The sequence below is a fragment of the Neurospora tetrasperma genome, assembly GCF_000213175.1.
Source record: "Neurospora tetrasperma FGSC 2508 unplaced genomic scaffold NEUTE1scaffold_2, whole genome shotgun sequence".
NCBI classification, from domain to species: domain Eukaryota; kingdom Fungi; phylum Ascomycota; class Sordariomycetes; order Sordariales; family Sordariaceae; genus Neurospora; species Neurospora tetrasperma.
The window spans coordinates 5,184,354-5,204,159 of NW_009799100.1; the positions used below are offsets into that span (position 1 = coordinate 5,184,354).

Below are 19,806 nucleotides of genomic sequence, written 5' to 3' on the forward strand. Positions count from 1 at the left end.
TGGTGAGTCGCACTTCCTGAACATCCTCGGTTTTTTTTCTGGTTGACGTTCCCGAAATTCACCGTTTCTGCAGGTCATCGACTTGGTGAGTTATGAAGTGAAAGCCGTCAAAACACCGTCCTAGTGGGTATCATATGGTATTTCAGAACGGCAACATTCCCGAAACCAACATATTTCGGCGCGTCCCCAAACTTGTTGAATCAGATTAGACCTTGTGTGGGATCCCAAAGTCGGCGGAAAGATTGATTGGATGCGCAATCAGAACCTGACAATCCCTATCCTTCTTCTTCTTCTTCTTTTTTCTTCTTCATCATCTTCTTCTTGTAGAGTGTCAGCCACAGGTTTGATGTTGTGGCTATGGTCAGAGGGTACTGGGCGAACAAACCTGTGATATACATGTTACTATTTTATCAGAATCCAACTCCAGCGTTTAGTCGGTAGCCTTGTACTTGGCGCGGTATTCCTCCGTCTTCTTGACGTCCTCAGGGGAAGCAAGACCCCTCATGCCCTCAATGATGTCGTCCAGAGTAAGGATGGCAAAGATGGGAATGCCGTACTCCTTGCGGAGCTCGCCCATAGCACTGGGGCCGGGCTTGCTATCGTCACCATCAGCGGCAGGGAGCTTCTCCATGCGATCAAGAGCAACGACGATGCCAGCAACAATGCCGCCCTCCTTCTCGATCTTGGCGATAGCCTCACGCTTAGCAGTGCCAGCAGTGATGACATCGTCAACGATGAGGATCCTCTTGCCCTTCAGAGGGGCGCCAACAATGTTGCCTCCCTCACCATGGTCCTTGGCCTCCTTGCGGTCAAAAGAGTAGCAGATCTTGCCGTAGGTCTCGGGGTCAAGCTGGGCAAGCTTGTCGGTGGCAGCGGTAGCGAGGGGAATGCCCTTATAGGCGGGGCCGAAAACAATGTCAAAGTCCAATTGGCCGCTCTTGTGAGCCTCGATAATGCACTTGGCGTAGGCCGTGGAGATGGCCTGGAGAAGGTCGGCCCGGTAGAAGTCGCCAGCGTTGAAGAAGTAGGGGGAAATGCGCTTGGACTTGAGCTCGAAGCTGCCGAACTTGAGGACGCCGCCGTCGATGGAGGCCTTGAGGAAGTCAGCCTTGTAAGGCGAGAGAGCGGCCATTGTGCTGGTACGTAGTATTTGTAGGATTGGAATTGAAGCTGGAAGAAGACGAGATTTCAGAAGAACAGCCTTGACGTCTGTCTGCCTGACAACTGAATAGCTGGAGGAACCTGGAGAAAATTGAGAAAATGGAGGGAGGGGCCGATGAAGGGTTCAGTACCTGGCGGCGTCACACGCGGCAGTCTTTCAACCGAGTCAATCAGATGGTGGGTTACGAGTGGGCCAATTCCAGGAGCCAGGCCCGCGAAAGCCCGGTCATCGGCCACTTGGGCGCGGTGGGGTCCCTGGGAAAATGTGGGGTTAGAGAATCCTAAATTCCACACTAGCCGAATCCTTGAGCACCCCTTGGCAGCATGTCTTGGCAGCGCACACTCCAATCCACTTTGGCACTCTGCTGTTTATCTTATCGATTGGAGCAAGCCGCTGGAAAAATATTTCGAAGTAGACTTTCCATTTGGCAAGCGCAGCGCCTCCCCGTCGCCCTCCAACACCGCCCCCCCCGCAGCCGGTCTCTATCCTTCAGACCGTCCGTCCGACCTCATTGTCCTGCACTTCCAGTCCGAGATTTTCTCTCTAGCAAGTGCTTGACATCTATACCCAAAATGACGTGGAAGGACATTGCCCCTGTGCCTACGTAAGGACATCTTGGTTGTTGTGTTGTTGTTTGGCATCGCTAACTCGCTTCTACAGGGCACAGGAATTCATCGACATCATCCTCTCGTAAGTCGACATCGACAGCCCCCGACCACGACGATGCGAAGTCTTCGAGTTCGAGTCCAATGGCTTGGTTACGGTGGTGAAGGATATTAACTGTTCAACAGGAGGACACAGCGTCGCTTGCCGACTCAGAGTATGTTGTACAATGTGGAAAATTACGTGAAGCATGGCATGATCGCTAACCTCTACTTTGAACAGTTCGTGCCGGTTTCAAGAGTATGTCGTCTCGATATCCGATACTTGGTATGAGAATTCGAATAGATCATTGACACGCGACATCGAACAGTCAGCAGAATTAGAGCCTTCTACACCCGTAAGGTCAAGTTCACACAGGAAACATGCAGCGAAAAGTTCGGCGCCATCGTCTCGAGCTTCCCCATTCTCGCCGACCAGCATCCTTTCCACCGCGACTTGATGAACATTCTCTACGGTACGAATCCCGCGCTTCCCTGCGACAGGCAGTTCCAGCAACAGCGGGTTGTGAACTGCGCCTGGTCTTGGTGGGAATAGTGGCTGACAAGGTGATGGATAGATGCCGACCACTTCAAGGTTGCCCTCGGTCAGGTCTCGACCGCCAAGCACTTGATCGAGACCATCTCTCGTGATTACGTCCGTCTCCTCAAGTACTCGCAAAGTTTGTACCAGTGCAAGCAGTTGAAGAGAGCCGCCCTCGGTCGTATGGCCACCCTCATCAAGCGTCTGAAAGACCCTCTCGCCTACCTCGACCAGGTCCGCCAGCATTTGGCCAGATTGCCCGATATCAACCCTACCACCCGTACCCTCCTCGTTGCCGGCTTCCCCAACGTCGGCAAGTCTTCGTTCGTGCGCTCCGTCACCCGCGCTGATACCCCCGTCGAGCCCTATGCTTTCACCACCAAGAGCTTGTTCGTCGGCCACCTCGACTACAAGTACCTCCGTTACCAGGTCATCGATACCCCTGGTATTCTCGACCACCCTCTCGAGGAGATGAACACCATTGAAATGCAGTCAGTCACTGCCCTCGCCCATCTCAGAGCCGCCGTCATGTTCTTCATCGATATCTCGGAGCAGTGCGGTTACTCGCTCAAGGCCCAGTGCAACTTGTTCAGGTCCATCAAGCCCCTTTTCGAGAACAAGATGGTCTACGTTGTCCTGAACAAGATGGATATCAAGACCGTTGAGGACCTCGACCCCGAATCCCAGGCCGATCTCATGGACCTTACCAAGTCCGGCAACATTCAGCTTTTGCGCGCCTCTTGCGCTACCCAGGACGGTGTCCAGGAAGTCAAGAACACCGTTTGCGAGGCTCTCCTCGTTGAGCGTGTCAATCAGAAGTACAAGGCCGGTACCAGCAGCAACGGCACCATGGGCTCCCGTCTCACCGAGGTCATGTCCCGTATCCACGTCGCCCAGCCCGCCGATGGTGTTCTCCGCGAGACCTTCGTTCCCGAGGCCGTCAAGGGTCTCAAGAAGTACGACAAGGCCGACCCCGAGAGGAAACTTCTCGCCAGGGATATCGAGGAGCAGAACGGTGGTGCTGGTGTCTTCAACGTCGATCTCAGGGAGAACTGGATCTTGGCCAACCCCGAGTGGAAGTACGACAAGATTCCCGAGGTCAGTAACTCTCGCATTCCGACTTCCCTAAATCAAACCCCGTTACTAACATGTCACGCTTTGATAAACAGATTGTCGACGGCAAGAACGTCTACGACTTTATCGATCCCGATATCGAGGCCAAGCTGGCCGCTCTCGAAGAGGAGGAGGAGCGTCTCGAGAAGGAGGGCTTCTACAAGTCGGACTCGGACCTCGGCGACGAGTCGGAGGAGGAGATCCTGCAAAAGGCCGAGTACATCCGCGAGAAGCACAAGCTGATCCGCAACGAGGCCAAGATGAAGAAGTCGCTCAAGAACCGCGCCATAATCCCCCGGAAAATGCAAAAGAAGTCGTTCGCCCAGCTCGAGGACCACATCGACCAGCTCGGCGTCGACACCGAGGAGATCAACCTGCGTGGCCGTGCCCAGGTGCGCGAGCCCACTCGCGGCCGCTCGCTGGCCCGCAGCCGCAACGCCACCGAGGACCCCGACGCTATGGAGGTGGACACGCCCAAGAGCGCCGCCGAGCGTCTTCGCTCTCAGAGCCGTCCGGCCCAGCGTGGCCAGGGCGCGACAAACAGGCGCGACGACGGTGTTACTGGTGGTGTGGGCATGGACGGGGAGACAGCCCGCTCCAAGGCCGAGAGGGTGGCCAAGCTCGGCCAGCGCAAGATGAACAGGATGGCCAGAGCCGGCGAGGCCGACAGGCATATTGGTGCTACCATGCCCAAGCATTTGGTACGTCTTTTTTCTTTTCTTTTCCCCTTCCTTCAATCCCCCTTTTCCCTTTTATCTTGACACGTAAACTAACCAACCTTTTTTTTTTCTATAGTTCTCTGGAAAGCGTACTGTCGGCAAGACACAACGTCGTTAATTTGGATCCATATGTTGGTTGGGTTGGGTGTGTCGTGTCGGGGCTCGTCTCATCTTTTGGCGATTGTGTTGCTTCTTTGCTATTGTTCCTTTTTGGGGAGAAATGATTCCATACTTATATCTCTGCGTCAACGGTCTTGTTTTTTCACACACACACACATCATGTTTATAACGTAGACTTACTACTACTTACCATCTCGAGGGCGTTCTTGGGCAAAATGGGAGAGAGAGAGAAAAAAAAAAAAGGATGTCAACAACTACAACAACAACATCGATAGTTCTGAACCTTGCTGTTAACAATTGTCTTGTATATCTCCACCTGTCGCCGAATGTTCGTACGTTGGAGAGTCTGATACGAGTTATGGTCATTCAAACACCATCACCACTACCACCACGGTGATTAGGAAATTCCCAACTCAGGGGCTCTGAAAGCATCATCTCCACATCTAATATCTCTACGGTGTCAACTTTCACTGTGCCAACACCAGGGGCACCACTTCCATTTGATTACTTTGTCGTCATGGTGAGATTAATGTGATTTATTACCCATCTCCTCTAATCGTCCCCATCCCATCCCAAATCTACAAGAAAATCGATACGTATCCATACGCTTTGGAAACTGGGTGAGTTGAAGGGGGGAGTGGCTGACAGGCTGACTGACTGACTGCCTGTAAAACCTTGCTAAACAGAGCAGAGCAGCAGCAGCAGCCTGTATGTACTAATGTGATATGTAGTACAGTTTATGCTTTCAAACGAGGAAACCATCAATTAAATGTTGTTAATGTTATGCCTTAATCCATATCCATATATCCCTTTATGTCACTGTCGTCCATTGTTTACTCCTGCGACATCTGGATACCCTCCCTCAAACCTTCAACAACAAGCTCCTCGCCCGCGCACCGGCGGTAGATGTCCTTGACGTCCTCTGTCGAGGTCTCAAAGTGGCTGGTGGCGTCGTAGCTCTTGGAGATGAAGATGTTGTCGTTGCGGCCGTCCTCGAGGGGCTCATAGAGGGGAATGGGGGGACCCTGTTTGTGGTGAAAATTGCGTTAGTTATCTTTCTAGAAGGTAGGTAGGCAAGAATGACGGGGGGAAACAAAAAGAAAACATACCATGAACTGCTCCTCGATCTTGCCGAGGCGCTCGATACCAGGGGCGAGCTCGAGGTGGTGGTTCGCAGAAGTCTCGGCAATGGTCGAGACAATGGCGATCCAGTAGCCCTTGGGGCAGACGTTGTGCGCCGAGGAGACGCAAGCAATGTAGATATCTGCACAGCCCTTTATTAGTGAATCTGTTTGGGTTATCATGCTTGTGACGCAAAACTTACCGTTCTTGCGGCCCACCTGCGACTGGGGAATGATCAACTGGCACGAATCGGCGTCGTTGGTGCTAGCAAGGGGGTGCTTGAGAATGCAGATGGCGCGGAGGACGTGGCCGACAACCTTGACCTTGTCGGGGAAGTAGCTGGGGTCGCCGAGGATCATCTTGGCGCGGGTCTCGAACTTCATCTCGGGCTCGACACCCGTCATGGTGGCCTTGATGCCGACGGCCTTGCCGTTCTCGTAGACGAGCTCGTCAACGTTGGTGTTGAGCATGTAGGTACCGCCGTAGATGGCGGACAGACGGGCGAAACCCTGGGGAAGCTCGCCGAGGCCGTAGAGAGGGTAGATGTATGGCGACTTGCCGTAGCGGGCGACGGACTGGCCGTAAAGGCGGATGCGCTCGATGGTCTCAGGGGCGGCGCCAGGGGTATCGAGGTAGTTGTCGTTGAGGTAGAGGGCCATGGCGTGGCCGACAAAGTCCTTGGTGCCGGCCTCGAGGCTGAACTTCTCAAAGACGTCCTTCATGGTGCAGGTGGCCATGTCGAGACCTGCAAGTGCCCCCTAGTTAGCGCTTATGAACAATACAACATGACGCAAGTGTGTTGTTGGCCAAACTTACCCTTGTGTGTGGCGGGGTCCTTGGGGTCGAACTCGCCAACCCACTCAATGAAGCTCTTCATGCGGCGCTTCTCAAAGATGCCCATGAGGGGCGAGCGCAACGCCTCGGCGGCATCTGAGGGGACCTTGGCGATGGTGGCCTTGGAACCAGCACCCTGCTGTACGTAGCTGCCGGCAACCTGCTTGAACTCGAGGTAACGGGTAACATCGGTGGAGACAAGAATGTTGGTGAGCTCGCCCGAGGACATGAGGAACTTGGGAACAAGGTCGATGTTCCAGTCGTTGGGGCGACCGTATTCCTTCCAGGGCTCGGTACCGGCGGCAAAGTTGCCATACTTCTTGAAGAGCGTCTCGAGGTTAACCGACGCCGCCTCACTGCGCAAAGAGTCGTGTTAGCTTCCGTTGTGTCCTCATCATGGTTCGATAGGGGGTTGAAGGGGGGGTTGAAGGGGAGAGGGGGGGAGTACGAACCCGCCGTAGTGGTCGTTGCGGTCGATGTGGAGGACCTTCTTTCCCTTGACACTGAGAACACCCGAGAGAATACACTCGGTCAAGCCAGTGCCCAGCACAATGACATCGTACTCCTTGGCGATCTCGTCGGCCATGGTTGTGGTTGTTGATAGTATTAGTTGTGGTTGTTGTGGTGAGTCGGCGGTCTTGCGGTCTGCAAGCTATACAAGCAACAAGCTACAGGTAGTAGGAAGCTTGTGTTTGGATTAGAGGGGGGTGGTGGGGGTGGTGGTGGTGGTGAGAGCAGGTAGTAGGCAGGTAGGTGGTATATAGCAAGCAGGCTAAACACACGACGACGGAGAATGGAAGAAGCAGAACAAGAAGAATGGGACGGGGAAGAAGGAACGAAGTTGAAGGCGGATCACTTGATACTAAATGGGGGTAAGTAGCCCGCCAGAGAGAGATGATGGACGACCAGGGACAGAGACAGCAGTGAGTGGACTGGCTGGTGGACTTTCGTCGTGGACTGGACTGGACAACTGACAGGAGGCGGCGTCCCGTCGGTCTGTCACGTTAGTGTCCATACCTGGGTGGTTACTAGGGGACAAAGGACGACGACGGACGGACTGGGGCCGCACTGCCGCCGCTGGGCTGCCACTGCCTGCACACGCTGCATTGCTGGCACCGCCCTGCGACTGACAGCAGCTTCCACCTGTTGCAAGTACGGTGTGCAGGTGCAGGAAGCTGTCAGCCATGGGTCCAGGTCAGGTCTCCGCCTGGCACTCCATCCATTGAGTTTGCTCTGATCATGTCCATCGTCGCCAGGCTGTCAATCTTCAACCACCATTCAAAACCATTGAGAGACAAACAGACACCTCTCTGATGAAAGTAGGGGGCATGTCCAATGCATGGTCGTGTCTCCTCGGGGCTCCTGTTTGGGTGGGCGGTCTCGTAGGCGGTCTCTCCTAGCCCAGCCCAGGCTCCCAGGCTTCTTGCTGCCGGCCAGCCAGTTGTGGTAGCAGATGGCCGGCCTCTGGTTCGTCACTGTCGTGGTAGGAAGTGGGGGAGTCTTACAATGAGGGGCGGGAACGGGACCCCGCTTTGAGCTTCTTTGAGCTAGACCGGAGCCAAGAAAGTAATGTCCCCCTAATGTCCCCCTTGGTGGGACTCGGGCTCGCTAATGATTTGATGTTCAAAGACATGAAGACCGTTCACTGATCTGATGAAAAGAACCCTGGCTTGCTTCATCTGGTCCCCGCAACGATAATTGATATGTATATATAGAGATCCATATATATATATATATATATATATCATTCTGATATATGTACACTACCACTCGCCATTTTGTATCTAAAAATTGGACTTGGAAACGAGCTTTGTCTCGTCTATCCCGCCGTGCCCTTCCTCCTCACCTCTCCATGGTCTCGCCTGTTCAGGTTGGCGCCGATGATGATCTCCCCAGCTACCATGGAAATCTAGACATGTCCTAAGCGAGATGTTGGTATACAGAGATTCACGCACCCCAGATCTCGGTTGTTCGGCCCATCACTATTCACCAGGGACCGCCTAATCCATATTGGACACCCATTCCCATGAACCCCATGGGGCTTTTTGTTTTTGCTTCGTTGGCTTCTTCATGAAAATCTCCCAGGCCCATGTCCTTCCCTCTTTAGAAACATGGCCTGTCCGGGTTGAATTTGGCTGTTGTACAGTGAACACATATGATGCTCGTTACACTATCGATACAGGTTGCAAATGTGTGGTGGTTTGTTTTTAGAAAACGGGTATTGTGACTGTTTTCCCCCCTCGTCCTCTTACCGCAAGGGTACCTTCACGACCGTTCGCCCGTCTGGTTCATTTGGGACCGCTTCCCTCTCTTCATACCCTGGGGGCTTCGGCTTGGGACTTGGATGATGGTATCGTTGTTGGGTCGATTTCTGTGGTGGATTGCGCCTCGCTGGCCTCGGCGCCCTCCGCCGTCTCTTCCGCCTCGAGGAATGTGCTAGGCGTGTAGGGGTTCTCGGGGTTGGACAGGTCGATTTCCGGGTCCTGCTCGGCCAACTTGACCGCATCCTCCCAAGCATAGAAGCGCTCGGTGAGCACATGCTTGATTCCGCGCATCGTTTGCTTGACCTAAAAAAATCAAAGAAGAACTAGTGTCAGCTCTCTGCTGCTGTAACCCATTGATCCTTCCTGTGTCATCCACCTACATTGCGGTCACGCTCATTGGCCTCAGCAAGACCGAAACCCAACTCGCTCTTTGTGCGCTCCCAGTTCGCCGTCGCAATGCGGTTGCGCTCCTTGACGCAGACCCACCATAGCCGGTGCAGGTCGTCCCACGACTTCTTGCGCAGCTCGGAAACGGTCCAGGCGCGGCCGTGCTTGGTGTGCTCGAGGGGGGCCATGGCGACGGTCTCGCGGTCGTAAAAGAAGTCCCAGAGGCCGTGGTTCTCGTCGACTTGGATCGGGGGCAGCTCCTCGCGCGGGACGGGCTCGGGAAGGGGTTCGTCGGAGACGGAGAGCTTCCAGCGCGTGCCGGACTTGCGCAGCGCAGACTCGCCACGCTGCTTGGAGTTATCGCGGGTCACGCGGGCGGTCGGGTATTTGTGGCGCTTGAGGAGGGCAGCCGAGGTCGAAAGTGCCCTGACCGGGACGGCGACGGCGACCTTGGGTGCTGTTGCGGCCGAGCGGCAGGTCTGCATAATGGCGCCCATGGAGGGCCGGAGGGCGGCTGGTGAGGCCATGGCGGACGGTTGTGGTATATGTGGTGGTGGTGGTGGTTGGTGAAAGTGCGCCGACCCAATGCCCGCTACTCCGTATGCACCGTCGTCTCCGAGTCGCAGTGGTCAATCGTAGGCGCGGCGGTGCGGACTGCGGTGCGGCTCCGGGGACGGCAGTAACTCTCGCTCTACGGCCTTTGGCACCGCAAAATTTAGGTGGGTCCGAGCTTGGTCCCCCGTTCGTGTCACCAACGAACCGCCATTGGTCCCATTTGCTCGGTCCGGACAGCGAATTGCCGGATGAATTGGCGGCAAGCACGGGTAGTAGCCGCTAGATATCCACGTCTAATACAAACAAGGTTAAACTTGACTATAACCTCAACGTCCAGTTGCTTTCTTGACCAATCATAGGGCAGTATGCTGTTTACTTAAAGTGAACTTGACGCTATTGCTACCAATGATAGCTTTCATCCAACGACAGAAGGTCAACACTCTCTCTTCACTCCGACACTGACTCTCTCATTCCATTCTCAAGTGATTGGTATTGTCATTCCTTCGCCCGAGATCATGGTCCTCCAGTGAGTGTTCTTCATCAACAGAACTCGTTGACCCATCACCACTTACACCACCCACATGTCATGTCATGTCATCAATGCGATCCTTTACCCTTCTCTTTGAGACTATAAATCCACCAATCCTAACCATGACCCAGAACCTACCGCAACCTCTCCCCACGCGCCCGCCTCGGCGTCGGCATCGCATTCACCCTCTGGGGCCTCATCGGCCTCAAGCTGTCTGACAAGGCCGAAGAAAAGCTCGGCTATACTCCCACCGAAGAGGATCGCAGGGCGCTGGAGAGGTACAAGCCTCGGATTATCGAGGTCGAGAAGGAGGTTGAGAAAGTTGTCAGGGCTGAGAAATGATTTCACACGCCTGGGAGTGAAGTTGGGGTGATGGGGATGGTGACGCTCATGTGAAGAGAGGACACATCGATTGATTGATGCCACCGCCGGAACCTAATGATGGATACTTTCTTCTTGAAGTCTTGGACTTTGAAAAAAGAAGAAAGGCTTAGCGAAAGTGGGAGAATGGATATCGAAGGAGCATGGATGGATGGATGGATGACAGGACTTCATCTTCCGCCGACACCGAAAGATCGATGAGTGGAACATCCAACAATGGACGGAACAGAAAGCGGGAGCCAGTTGAGCTACGGATGTCCATGGCAACAACAGCAGCAAAACAAAAGCAAAAACAGAGCAGCAGCACCTGTACCAGTCAGGAAGAGATATAAGCAAGCCACCTCACTAATGATTCGAAGCACAAACCACTTCTCTCTACTTGTTTATATGCGTATGACCAAGTTAGCGGTCGGGTTAAGGCAGCACTACCAGTCATGTATTTGCTTGTTCATAGGGAAGAATAACATACGAGTTAGCTTGAAGACTAACAAAGTTCGAGTTGAGTGGACTATCCCTTACGTCCTGGAAATATTCCACTTTCAGACTAGAACAACCAACTTGCCCAATCTCCAAGCCACTTATACTAACAATGAGCCAACTGTCTTCCACATGAGAGCTCCTTGAATTCACCTTTTACATGGCGATGATCAAACTTCCGTAATGATACAAACAAACTCCTTCAAATAGTTACCTCAGTTTCGAGACGATCGTGACTTGGTTCTCTCTCCTGTACCAGCTCCATAACACAGCAAAAACCTACTTTCCTTCTACAACAACCAAATTAAAGACACATACATACATACATACCTCAACAGTCTTGTACTCTCGCCACACCATTCCAAGCAAAACACGGACATTTTCATCCCAAACCAATCAACATCTATCTGGTGCTAATCCTCCATAGTTCTACCTCCCTAGGTAGATAGATACCTACTTCAGACCTTACTTACAAACCCGACGAAGCGGACGTTCCTTTGTTGATAGCTAGACTACCTACATGGACAACTACCTACCTGAACAGGACAACAAACCCTCCCTCCCTACTACAACACGCACCGGAAGGGAAGGGCCCGTCGTGCCATTTCCAGACACTAGACTACCTACTAGCATCAATAGACACTCCCGTCAAAACAGAAACTCCGTCGAGAGACTACCTACTCAACCTCGCAGTCGTTACTAAAGGGAAAGGTAGTACCTCGGTGTGCGTCCTGTCCTTCCATTGGTAGAGGTAGAGGTAGTCCCTTTCGTTCGTTCGTTCGTTCGTTCGTTCCTTCCCTTTGGTTGATTATGTACTGCTCTACAGTGATCACTCAGTGTCTGGGTGGTTACTAGGTTGTTTCGTCCGTTCCTTCCTTCCTTCCTTCCTTCCTTCCTTCCTTCCTTCCTTCCTTCCTTCCTTCCTTCCTTTCAGTTAACCTCCCACTCAGTCCCGTCTGCAGTACTCAATATCCGGGTACCTCTAGTCACTCCTTTCCTTCTCAGCGACCGGGGATTTTTAATCAACCCTGACCGGCCTTTTTTTTTCGAAACACACTACAACTCACTACCTATTTGATCGCCGGGTAGTAGTACGATTATCTCGAAATGTCTCCGCGTTTCAAAGATTTTTACGTTTAATGGGCAAAAGCATCCAGTGAAAGAAATGTAAGTTGAATAAGGAGAGTATGCTAGATAGGGAATGAATACCCATCGTCCCTTTGATTGAGGTATCTGAGGTAGATTCTGGATTGGACTCTTTGTCAGTGGAACTTGGTCGGTTCGGTTCAAGTTTGCTTAATGACTACATTACGTACCCTGCCAAAAGAGAATGTGTGCAACAACTTGACATAGGTGCTCAGACGGGATGGGGATGAGATGAATAAGAAGTGTGTTAATGGTCGAGTTGCTATCGGGTGCCTCTTATGATTATCTGGATTGTCTTGTCAGTTCACATTGCCATCTAGCCGTATGATTATCTAACCTGCGGGCATGATCAACTCATGTCTACGTAGTGTATGGAAATTTTCACCATGGGATTCGAAAAGGTTCGAGACACGAGAACGAGCTTACAATCACAGACAGCCACGTGCTTCATCCAAGTATAGGTAGATATGCTTGCATCAACACTCTCCACTGCCATTCTCATGTACCATCTAACTCTACTATCTATAGACACAACCTCCCTCGACCATGCCATCCATCAAACAACCTAGATGGTACATTCAAATCCCCATCCCTTCACCCTCTCTCCCCCGATATTCCTTTTCCCTTTCATGTATTCACCACATTTTCCCTTTCCCTTTCCCTTTCCTTTTCTTCCCTCCCCTCTCCTATGCCCCGCTGCCTACCTTCCCCCCCCTTTTCCCAGCCCCATTCCCTTTTTTTGTGTAACTCTTCCCTTGAACCAGCCCAAAAGACACCGGGTGACCATGAAGACCGAAGACCGTCATCATGCAATGCCATCTGTTCATCGTGTACTTAACAGAGGCTATTGCAAGATGAGTTTAATGCTGAGAAAGAAAAAAAAGACAATGGAACAACGCCGGAACCATGTTGATAGAGACACGAGGAGGTACCTGTATGCGAACCGTAACCGTACCCCCTCCAAATGCTGCCGCTTGTTGTTGCTCCGTGCTTTTCCTTCCCTGGGGAGAAGGTGGAAATCCCGTCCCTTCCCCCCTGCTTTACATTGCCTTTTTGCCTGCCTCCTGTTGTTCCGTTTTTTCTTTCCCTTTCTTCTTTCTGTCTCCTGTCCTGTGCCTGTCTATGCTCGCCATTTTGCCAATGTGGGTGGTCGGGAGAGCCTCTTCTCTTCTCTTCTAAAATGCAAAGCCGACAAAAAAATGTAAGAAATCTATCAGTTCGTTTCACCAAACGCAACACAACGCAACACGACACAATCGACCAACCTGACCCTGAAAATCCCCGAGCTCGGTGCTCATGGTTAAGGCAGCAAAGGCCAATAAACCCCAGGTAAAATAAAAATAAAACAAGATGAAAAGAAAACACAAGCCAACTGACCCATAGCAGCCACTCTTGTCACTGACAACACCTATGGGAGGCAGTCTGTGATAAGAGAAAAGCGTGCGAGTCCTGTAAAGGAAAACTGTAAAAATGAAAAACAACCCGAAAAGTCATGACGCCATTGATGCAAGACTGCTTGCTGTTGGATGTTGGAACGTATTTTTGGTGCATCCACCTTACTTGCCATCCCCCATCTGTTCTTTTTTTTTTTTTTCCCTTCCTTTGCAACCGACCGCATGATCGAAGCAGACCTAAAGTTGGGTAATATCTGACGGCTCAACTCGCCTTCCTCGTAAGCTTGTCGCTTGTCTGAAGAGTTGCATTGTACCCAGTGGTGAACCTAAATGAACCCGATGTTCCGCGGGATGTCTCGGGTGATGTTGCTGACCAATCACTGAAACCTCTCGTAAAAAGGTACACCTGTCGTGGCCGTATCCTCCATTGGCCGTAACCGCCACCATAATCTTGAATGTCATGTATCGATCGACTAGCTTTTTGCGTCGGTCGTTGAGGCCCTGTTTGGAAAATGGGAAACCGTTTGATGATGAATCAAAAATGATGCCGTCGTCTGATTGGTTTCCACGTTGCCCAAGTCAGCCCAAACAAGTCTGGACAGCAACCTAAAAGCTGCATCGACCGGTCCATCGAACCAAGAATTCGTGCCGTGCTGGACACATTCGCGGCTTTGGAGGGTTGCTGACTCTGTTTCGCTGCTCACCCAGGCGTGCCAGTACAGTCTCCAGCGGGTAGAGTCTCAAAGACGTTTGGTGACAACCTCGTAAGAGCGATTGGAATCCCATCTGTTTGGGAACCGCAGTGTTAGTCCTATGTCAAGATGAGAAAGCACCGCGGTATTGTCAGTTGCGTATTGTGTGAACCAGGGCAACTAAAATCCGGAACATCGAACTGAGGGTCAATGCCGGAACAGCGCCAGGAACCAAGGGACCGGAAATGTCAAACATGATGCGAAGTCGTCGGGTTGGCCGATCCAGTTCATCCAGAAAAAGCAGGTAATGATTTGGCCACACAATCGAGTCCATGGAATTGATGATGTACACAAAAGGCGGTCCTGGGATGCTTGGTATTCACTTCATTTTTTTGGGTCTTCTCTTCATGCCAGAGGCTTATACATATACCAGACAGGTATAGTGGATCGCGGTGCCTCTCAAACTCCAGTTAGGTGCTCCCAATCACAACACGCTTAGGTCCGCAAGGCCAGGTTCGTGAGTCTTCCGCGACTCAGCGAGACACTCGGAAAGACTCTAAGCCACGCCTCGGGTACCTTACCCATCAGGGCTCCAACCCACCATCGATCTCGAGACCTGACGAGTATTGGCTTGTAGGGCGACAGTGAACAGCACATGGCTGATCAGCACACGCCGTTACAACGCCAACGTATGACATCCAATACGCAAAACGTGAGGATTCATGGGGACTGGTTTGTGATGCGAGCAACGCTCGCGAATATTATCGAACCCGAAAACACTGCTATATAATGCTAGTTGATCGGATATCATGGCGGTGCCGGAGGTATCTGGCCAGGTTACTAAAGGGTTTTGTTTATTTTGTTGATGGGGGCTATTGGCTAGCCAGTTCACTCCGACGGGGGGAACGAGGGGCGGATCGAGTCGATTGTCGTCAAACATTCCTCCTGCTCGGCTTCTTCGCTTTTGACCGGCGTTTCCTAAGCACGGGTTTGATTGCGTTCGGGACCTGAACCACATTATTAGCTCAGAACACACATTATGTAGGTGGGATGTGGGGTTGCGCACCATTCTGGAACATTTGGGACCAATCGGTACCGCCCGATCCACCAAACATCTGCATGCCATTCTGCTGCTGGGGCATGCTGTAGTTGGCAAGTTGGGGGTTGATGTTGGCAGTCATGTTGTTGCTAACCTCCTGACCGTTGTAAGTCTGATCGAAGCTGCCTCCACGAGTGGTACCGCCCATAACGGAACCAGTCATGCTTCTCCTGTCGCGATTCGCGTCGTCAATCCTATTGATGCTGCTGGATCTCGACAGTTGATCCTGGTTGTTGCCCATGTTGTTCATGCTATCGGAGGTGGGGATGAGGCCAAAAGGGTGGACCATGCCGTCAGCGGTCATGTTGCCCATACCGTTCATGTGATTCACATCGCCTCCCTCACCCATAGCCTTTTGTTGAGCCTGCGCGTTCTTCTTGACATGGGCCTGGGGGTGCGACAAATGGCTGGCGCCAGTGGGGTTGCCGCGACGGACGGAGCACTTGATAAAATGGCGCTTCAAAATATCACTTCTCGAGAAGGTATCACGGCACAAGACACACATATAGGGGCGGTCGCCGGTGTCTGCTCAATTGTCAGAATCCTGACCACCCAATGGCTAGGAGGAAAGAGCTTTGGGAAATGAAACTTACGGCGGAGAAGATGCCTCTTGAGGTGCTTGGCATGGAGGTAGGTTTTTGTGCAGTGCGGGCAAGGGAACTTGCCATCGGCATCCTTCTGGGGAATCTGGTTCTTAGCAGACGCGCTGCCGGCAGCCGGAGCGGCGGGCTTTCCAGGCGCACTAGGAAGAATGCCGCGACGTCCCTGAGACCCAACCACGTGGGTAGGTTGGTCGCCCTCGGGAAGCATTGACGCTTGAGCGGCGATGAGTGGACTCTGGCCGTAGGGAGAGTTCATGCCGGGCTGCATGACTCCACCAGCCGGCATCGGGCGGAGCACCGGGGGTACACGGCCGTTAGCCGGGGACGGGGCCGGGGCAATGGGCTGGGGATGCGAGGCGGCGGTGGTGGACTGGGGCATCATAGCCGAAGATGTCGCGTAGGACTGCTGGGGATACGGGTTGCTGGCCATCATGGGATAGCCAGCGCCGCGGCCAGCGCCGTTGGGGGGAGGGGGAGGATAGCTGGCCATGTTGCTAGTGGAAGCAGGCGTGTTGGGGGTTGCAGTTCTCGGGGTGTGAGGGTAGCTGCCGTAAGAGGGAGGTTGCTGCATGACCGTGTTGCTGGGCTGGAGAGGAGGCAGTGTCTGCGGGGGGGCGGCAGTCGCGGTGGATTGTTGTTGTTGTTGCTGTTGTTGCTGCTGGAGCTGGTGCGGAGAAATGGCTGAAGGCGAAGGGTTGTATGAAGCTGCCGACGTGTTTATGACATTCGTCGAGTAGTGCGGCAAACCTTCCATAATCCGGCTCGAAAATTACCCTGAAGCAGCGAGCACAGAAAAAACCATTCGGCAACGGGGGCGCGAATAGGATTCTTCTGGCGACTCTTTGTCCCGGTCTTGATCTTCTTCAACAGAAGGCGCGTTGGCTAGGGAAGCTCCTGAAGACCAATGGCTCAGAATTGGGTAGCAAGGCAAGGAAAAAGACCTGCGTTGCGCTTGTTTGCCCGATGATGCACTCGAGCCCGTTGTCGGTAAAAGTCTGACAATACAGGTGGACGGGACCCTTCTTGACAGTAATGCGACGACGCTACAAGGCTGGTTTCGGTGGTGCGACAGGCCGCTGGGGAGGGAAATCGTGTGCGGCGGTGGGAGGTGAAGCTGTGATCCAGTATCGTGGTCGATGCCGGCGACGAGCTTGTTGGAGGAGTACACACACGTAGAGGTGGAGAATGCCCTAAGCCTGAACTTTGGGTTGAGGCTCAAAAGGAAAAAAGATTGGTAGGTGGAGAGAAAAAAAATGGGCGGAGGACAGAAGTGGAGCCTTCGCTTTTTGTAGGTGCCGCTGCCGGTCACCCTTTTTGTATTTTGGAAGGAAGCCAGCGTCACTCTGAGAAGTACAAGGTACAAGCAATGTGCTTGGCCCTGCCTGTGCGCTGGTGAAGCTGCGAAGGGGGGAATCGCATGAGTGGAGACGGTGGGTCTTGCGTAGCCCATCAAATCCAATCACAAACATAGCGCAGCTGGAGGTACGTATCCTGCGGTGGGGGTCCAGGAATTCCAGCGGAATATTTTCACAGACCCTCCACCAGATGGTACTGATTGTGACAGGAAATAAAAGATCTGGGCATCTACATTACCTACGAGATGGCGACTTGTGAATCGAATGTCCGCACCTTTCCGCTGTATGAAATCTTGTGAACTTGCTATTGCTGCTGTTGGTACTTCATCATTGCTATTTGTCCATCTTTTACGCCACTCGAATTTGCTGCAAAAGGTGCTCGAACGGCCCAGTGCTGCTGGTGCTCGTTCTTGCTTCAACGGACGAGAGATCAAAGTCACAGAGCGCAGAAATGTGAAGGGGGGAAACCAGGTGGTTGAAACGAACACAAAGCGGACATTGAAGGCACTTGTCGGAGAGCGAGCACGGAAAACAGGGGTTCCTTCGTTTCGGGCATGCGCGGACCTAAAAAAACGACAGAGACAGAGAGAGACAGAGGGCTGAGGTTGCCAGTCACTTCACACACAGCAATCGCCGTGTGAATTGGGAGATGGTGTTTTTATGGTGTATTGTAACTTGAACCAGTGTGTTTTTGAGGGTTCTATCCCACAGAGAAGAAGCGGGAATTGCCGGGTCTGATTCAACGTACAACAGTAGGTATGCAATGTCATCCACTGCCAGACTGTTTCAATCTGGTCTACTGTTGAACGACTTGGGGCATACAAAACTGGAGGGAAGAAAAGGTGTTCAAGGTAGTCTGAAAGATACCACCGTCTTTTTGGTGTCCTAGACTAAGGACTCTGGGCACAATGTATTGCGTCCTCGACCTCCTTGTGTTATCACTCCTACGGCAACGGGAAGTTGAGGTTCGGTGATTGATAGTCAGGCTCTGGACAACTAGAGATGTGGTTGGAATCGCGGTGTGTTTTCAGTTTAACTCAATTCTAGTCGCGCCATTCTGATCACTCGGTTTATCACAGTCTGGCAGCTAACTACCTACGAAGAAAGGATGCGATCTATTGGCTGGCAAGTTGGGTTGTGTTTTGGCTTTTCACCCTTCACCTCTCGACGGCCTCTTCTGTACATTATCATTTGAGATCACCGAGTTGACAGCTGCTGGTTTATGGGTTTCTCGTATGCATACATGACCGTGACGGTGAACCTCGGCGGAAAGAATCTGACAAAGTGACCTCATGGAGGCACAGTGTAAGAATGTGGTTAGATTACAGGCGTTGCAAGGAACATTATACCCAAGCTATTTTAGCGTTACTGTTGCGCCGCGTTATACCCTACGGTACCTCTCAAGCGACCACTTGAATCCTTGTAAAGTTACGAAAATTACGTCCTGGGCGACGTTACCACCTGTGATTATTACGCCCCTGACTTCCTTCTACATTATGCCTTAGAGGTGACATCTGCATTCTTTGACGACGTAACGATGCCTCGCTCGCCAGATGAAGACGGATTGCCAGCTGTGGCGGCAAAAGGTGCACATTCTCCCCTTCGATTGCGGTCGAGGCTTACGCAAAGCCATCAATTAGTAATGGATTCACAGTGTTCTATCTTGGTCTGGAAGCCGGAGGTGTATTCGTCGTGTAAAGAAATCGGATTCTTGTGGCGCCCATTGTTTCGATTTCGATTCGAGATGGTACTGTCTCGTCTAAAACGCGGGTTATTTCCGTCTGGCCTCGGGAAATGGCTGCAGACATTGTTCCGCACTGTCACAGTCAGTAGCGCTTTTGTGTTCAAGCGAAGCACTATCACTGCCACTCCCAAAACCAAGTGCTGCGATTGTTTTCGGGCAAAGAAGCAACAGTGCGGAAGATGATCAACGACAAAGTCTCAATCAGTTGAGAGAGGGATTCGCTGAAATGGTGGTAATAGGAGGTCGGGCCTGCCAGTGTGTCCGAGATCTACACATACCGTGACGCTCTGCTCTAGCAAGTTTGGTTTTCGAGTTGCGAGAAAGTGTCCATTTGCTTCTATGACGAGCTCAATTTGTAGCTGACTAAACGGCAAAAACAATGTTGGAAGACTGAAGATCTCCCAGTCTTGAAGTTTTTCGCCGTTCGTATCCGAATGTGTCCATGAACACTCTATCACCTGGGTTTTTGAGAGTCTCTAGGTTGTCTGTCGTGTTGACTAGCCAGCTGCAACAAGTTAACACAGTTGGAGCTAGAAGGCCGTCTACCGAGCGTCCCGCTTGTAGGGAAAAGAAAAGTAATGAACTTAGTGTCATGCTCGCGCCGATCTGTGGACTTCAAGCAGGAGCGCATAGAAATATAGCATCAAACTCTCCTGGGCTGGCTCACATCACTGGAGGAAGGTTAGCAGTGGTAATGTAGGCAGTTGATGTTGGTTACCGTAATAACACCAAAGAACAAACAACGCGGTGCTGGAGAGGGGTGTAAAATTATAATAGACTACGCAGGCGAAGAAGCAACCAATTCGCTGAAGCAGAACATAAGAGGAGGATGAGAGGAAAACCGCGCATTACCATCCGCAGTAGCGCTTGCGCCTCTCCCGAAAGCAAAGCAAATCCATGTTGAGTTGGGATTTCGCAGCATGATCCCC

The 19,806-nt window shown here is 52.2% G+C and overlaps 6 protein-coding genes across 6 annotated transcripts; 2 read left to right on the forward strand and 4 right to left on the reverse strand.

Annotated features, from left to right (window-relative positions):
- Positions 1–20: 20 nt before the first annotated feature.
- Positions 21–1,265, reverse strand: NEUTE1DRAFT_116687 (Orotate phosphoribosyltransferase; the record flags this gene model as incomplete). The annotated part of the gene is made up of 2 exons (XM_009851783.1): positions 21–320; positions 386–1,265. The coding sequence occupies one exon, from the start codon at positions 1,130–1,132 to the stop codon at positions 431–433; it is 702 nt and encodes a 233-aa protein (XP_009850085.1).
- Positions 1,266–1,734: 469 nt separating this feature from the next.
- Positions 1,735–4,294, forward strand: NEUTE1DRAFT_38258 (nucleolar GTP-binding protein 1; the record flags this gene model as incomplete). The annotated part of the gene is made up of 7 exons (XM_009850439.1): positions 1,735–1,766; positions 1,823–1,852; positions 1,954–1,982; positions 2,136–2,279; positions 2,382–3,442; positions 3,514–4,158; positions 4,253–4,294. 7 exons carry the CDS (start codon positions 1,735–1,737, stop codon positions 4,292–4,294), a joined length of 1,983 nt encoding a protein of 660 aa, XP_009848741.1.
- Positions 4,295–4,820: 526 nt separating this feature from the next.
- Positions 4,821–7,219, reverse strand: NEUTE1DRAFT_116688 (rab GDP-dissociation inhibitor; the record flags this gene model as incomplete). The annotated part of the gene is made up of 5 exons (XM_009851784.1): positions 4,821–5,321; positions 5,406–5,560; positions 5,621–6,163; positions 6,235–6,608; positions 6,705–7,219. 5 exons carry the CDS (start codon positions 6,836–6,838, stop codon positions 5,130–5,132), a joined length of 1,398 nt encoding a protein of 465 aa, XP_009850086.1.
- Positions 7,220–8,372: 1,153 nt separating this feature from the next.
- On the reverse strand, positions 8,373–9,539 carry NEUTE1DRAFT_61697 (uncharacterized protein; the record flags this gene model as incomplete). Its single annotated transcript, XM_009851785.1, has 2 exons — positions 8,373–8,819; positions 8,897–9,539. 2 exons carry the CDS (start codon positions 9,428–9,430, stop codon positions 8,565–8,567), a joined length of 789 nt encoding a protein of 262 aa, XP_009850087.1.
- A 434-nt stretch (positions 9,540–9,973) lies between these two features.
- NEUTE1DRAFT_136923 (uncharacterized protein) lies at positions 9,974–10,329 on the forward strand (the record flags this gene model as incomplete). The annotated part of the gene is made up of 2 exons (XM_009851786.1): positions 9,974–9,984; positions 10,119–10,329. The coding sequence occupies 2 exons, from the start codon at positions 9,974–9,976 to the stop codon at positions 10,327–10,329; spliced, it is 222 nt and encodes a 73-aa protein (XP_009850088.1).
- Positions 10,330–14,939: 4,610 nt separating this feature from the next.
- NEUTE1DRAFT_80382 (uncharacterized protein) lies at positions 14,940–16,741 on the reverse strand (the record flags this gene model as incomplete). The annotated part of the gene is made up of 3 exons (XM_009851787.1): positions 14,940–15,084; positions 15,144–15,701; positions 15,770–16,741. 3 exons carry the CDS (start codon positions 16,530–16,532, stop codon positions 15,056–15,058), a joined length of 1,350 nt encoding a protein of 449 aa, XP_009850089.1.
- Positions 16,742–19,806: the final 3,065 nt, after the last annotated feature.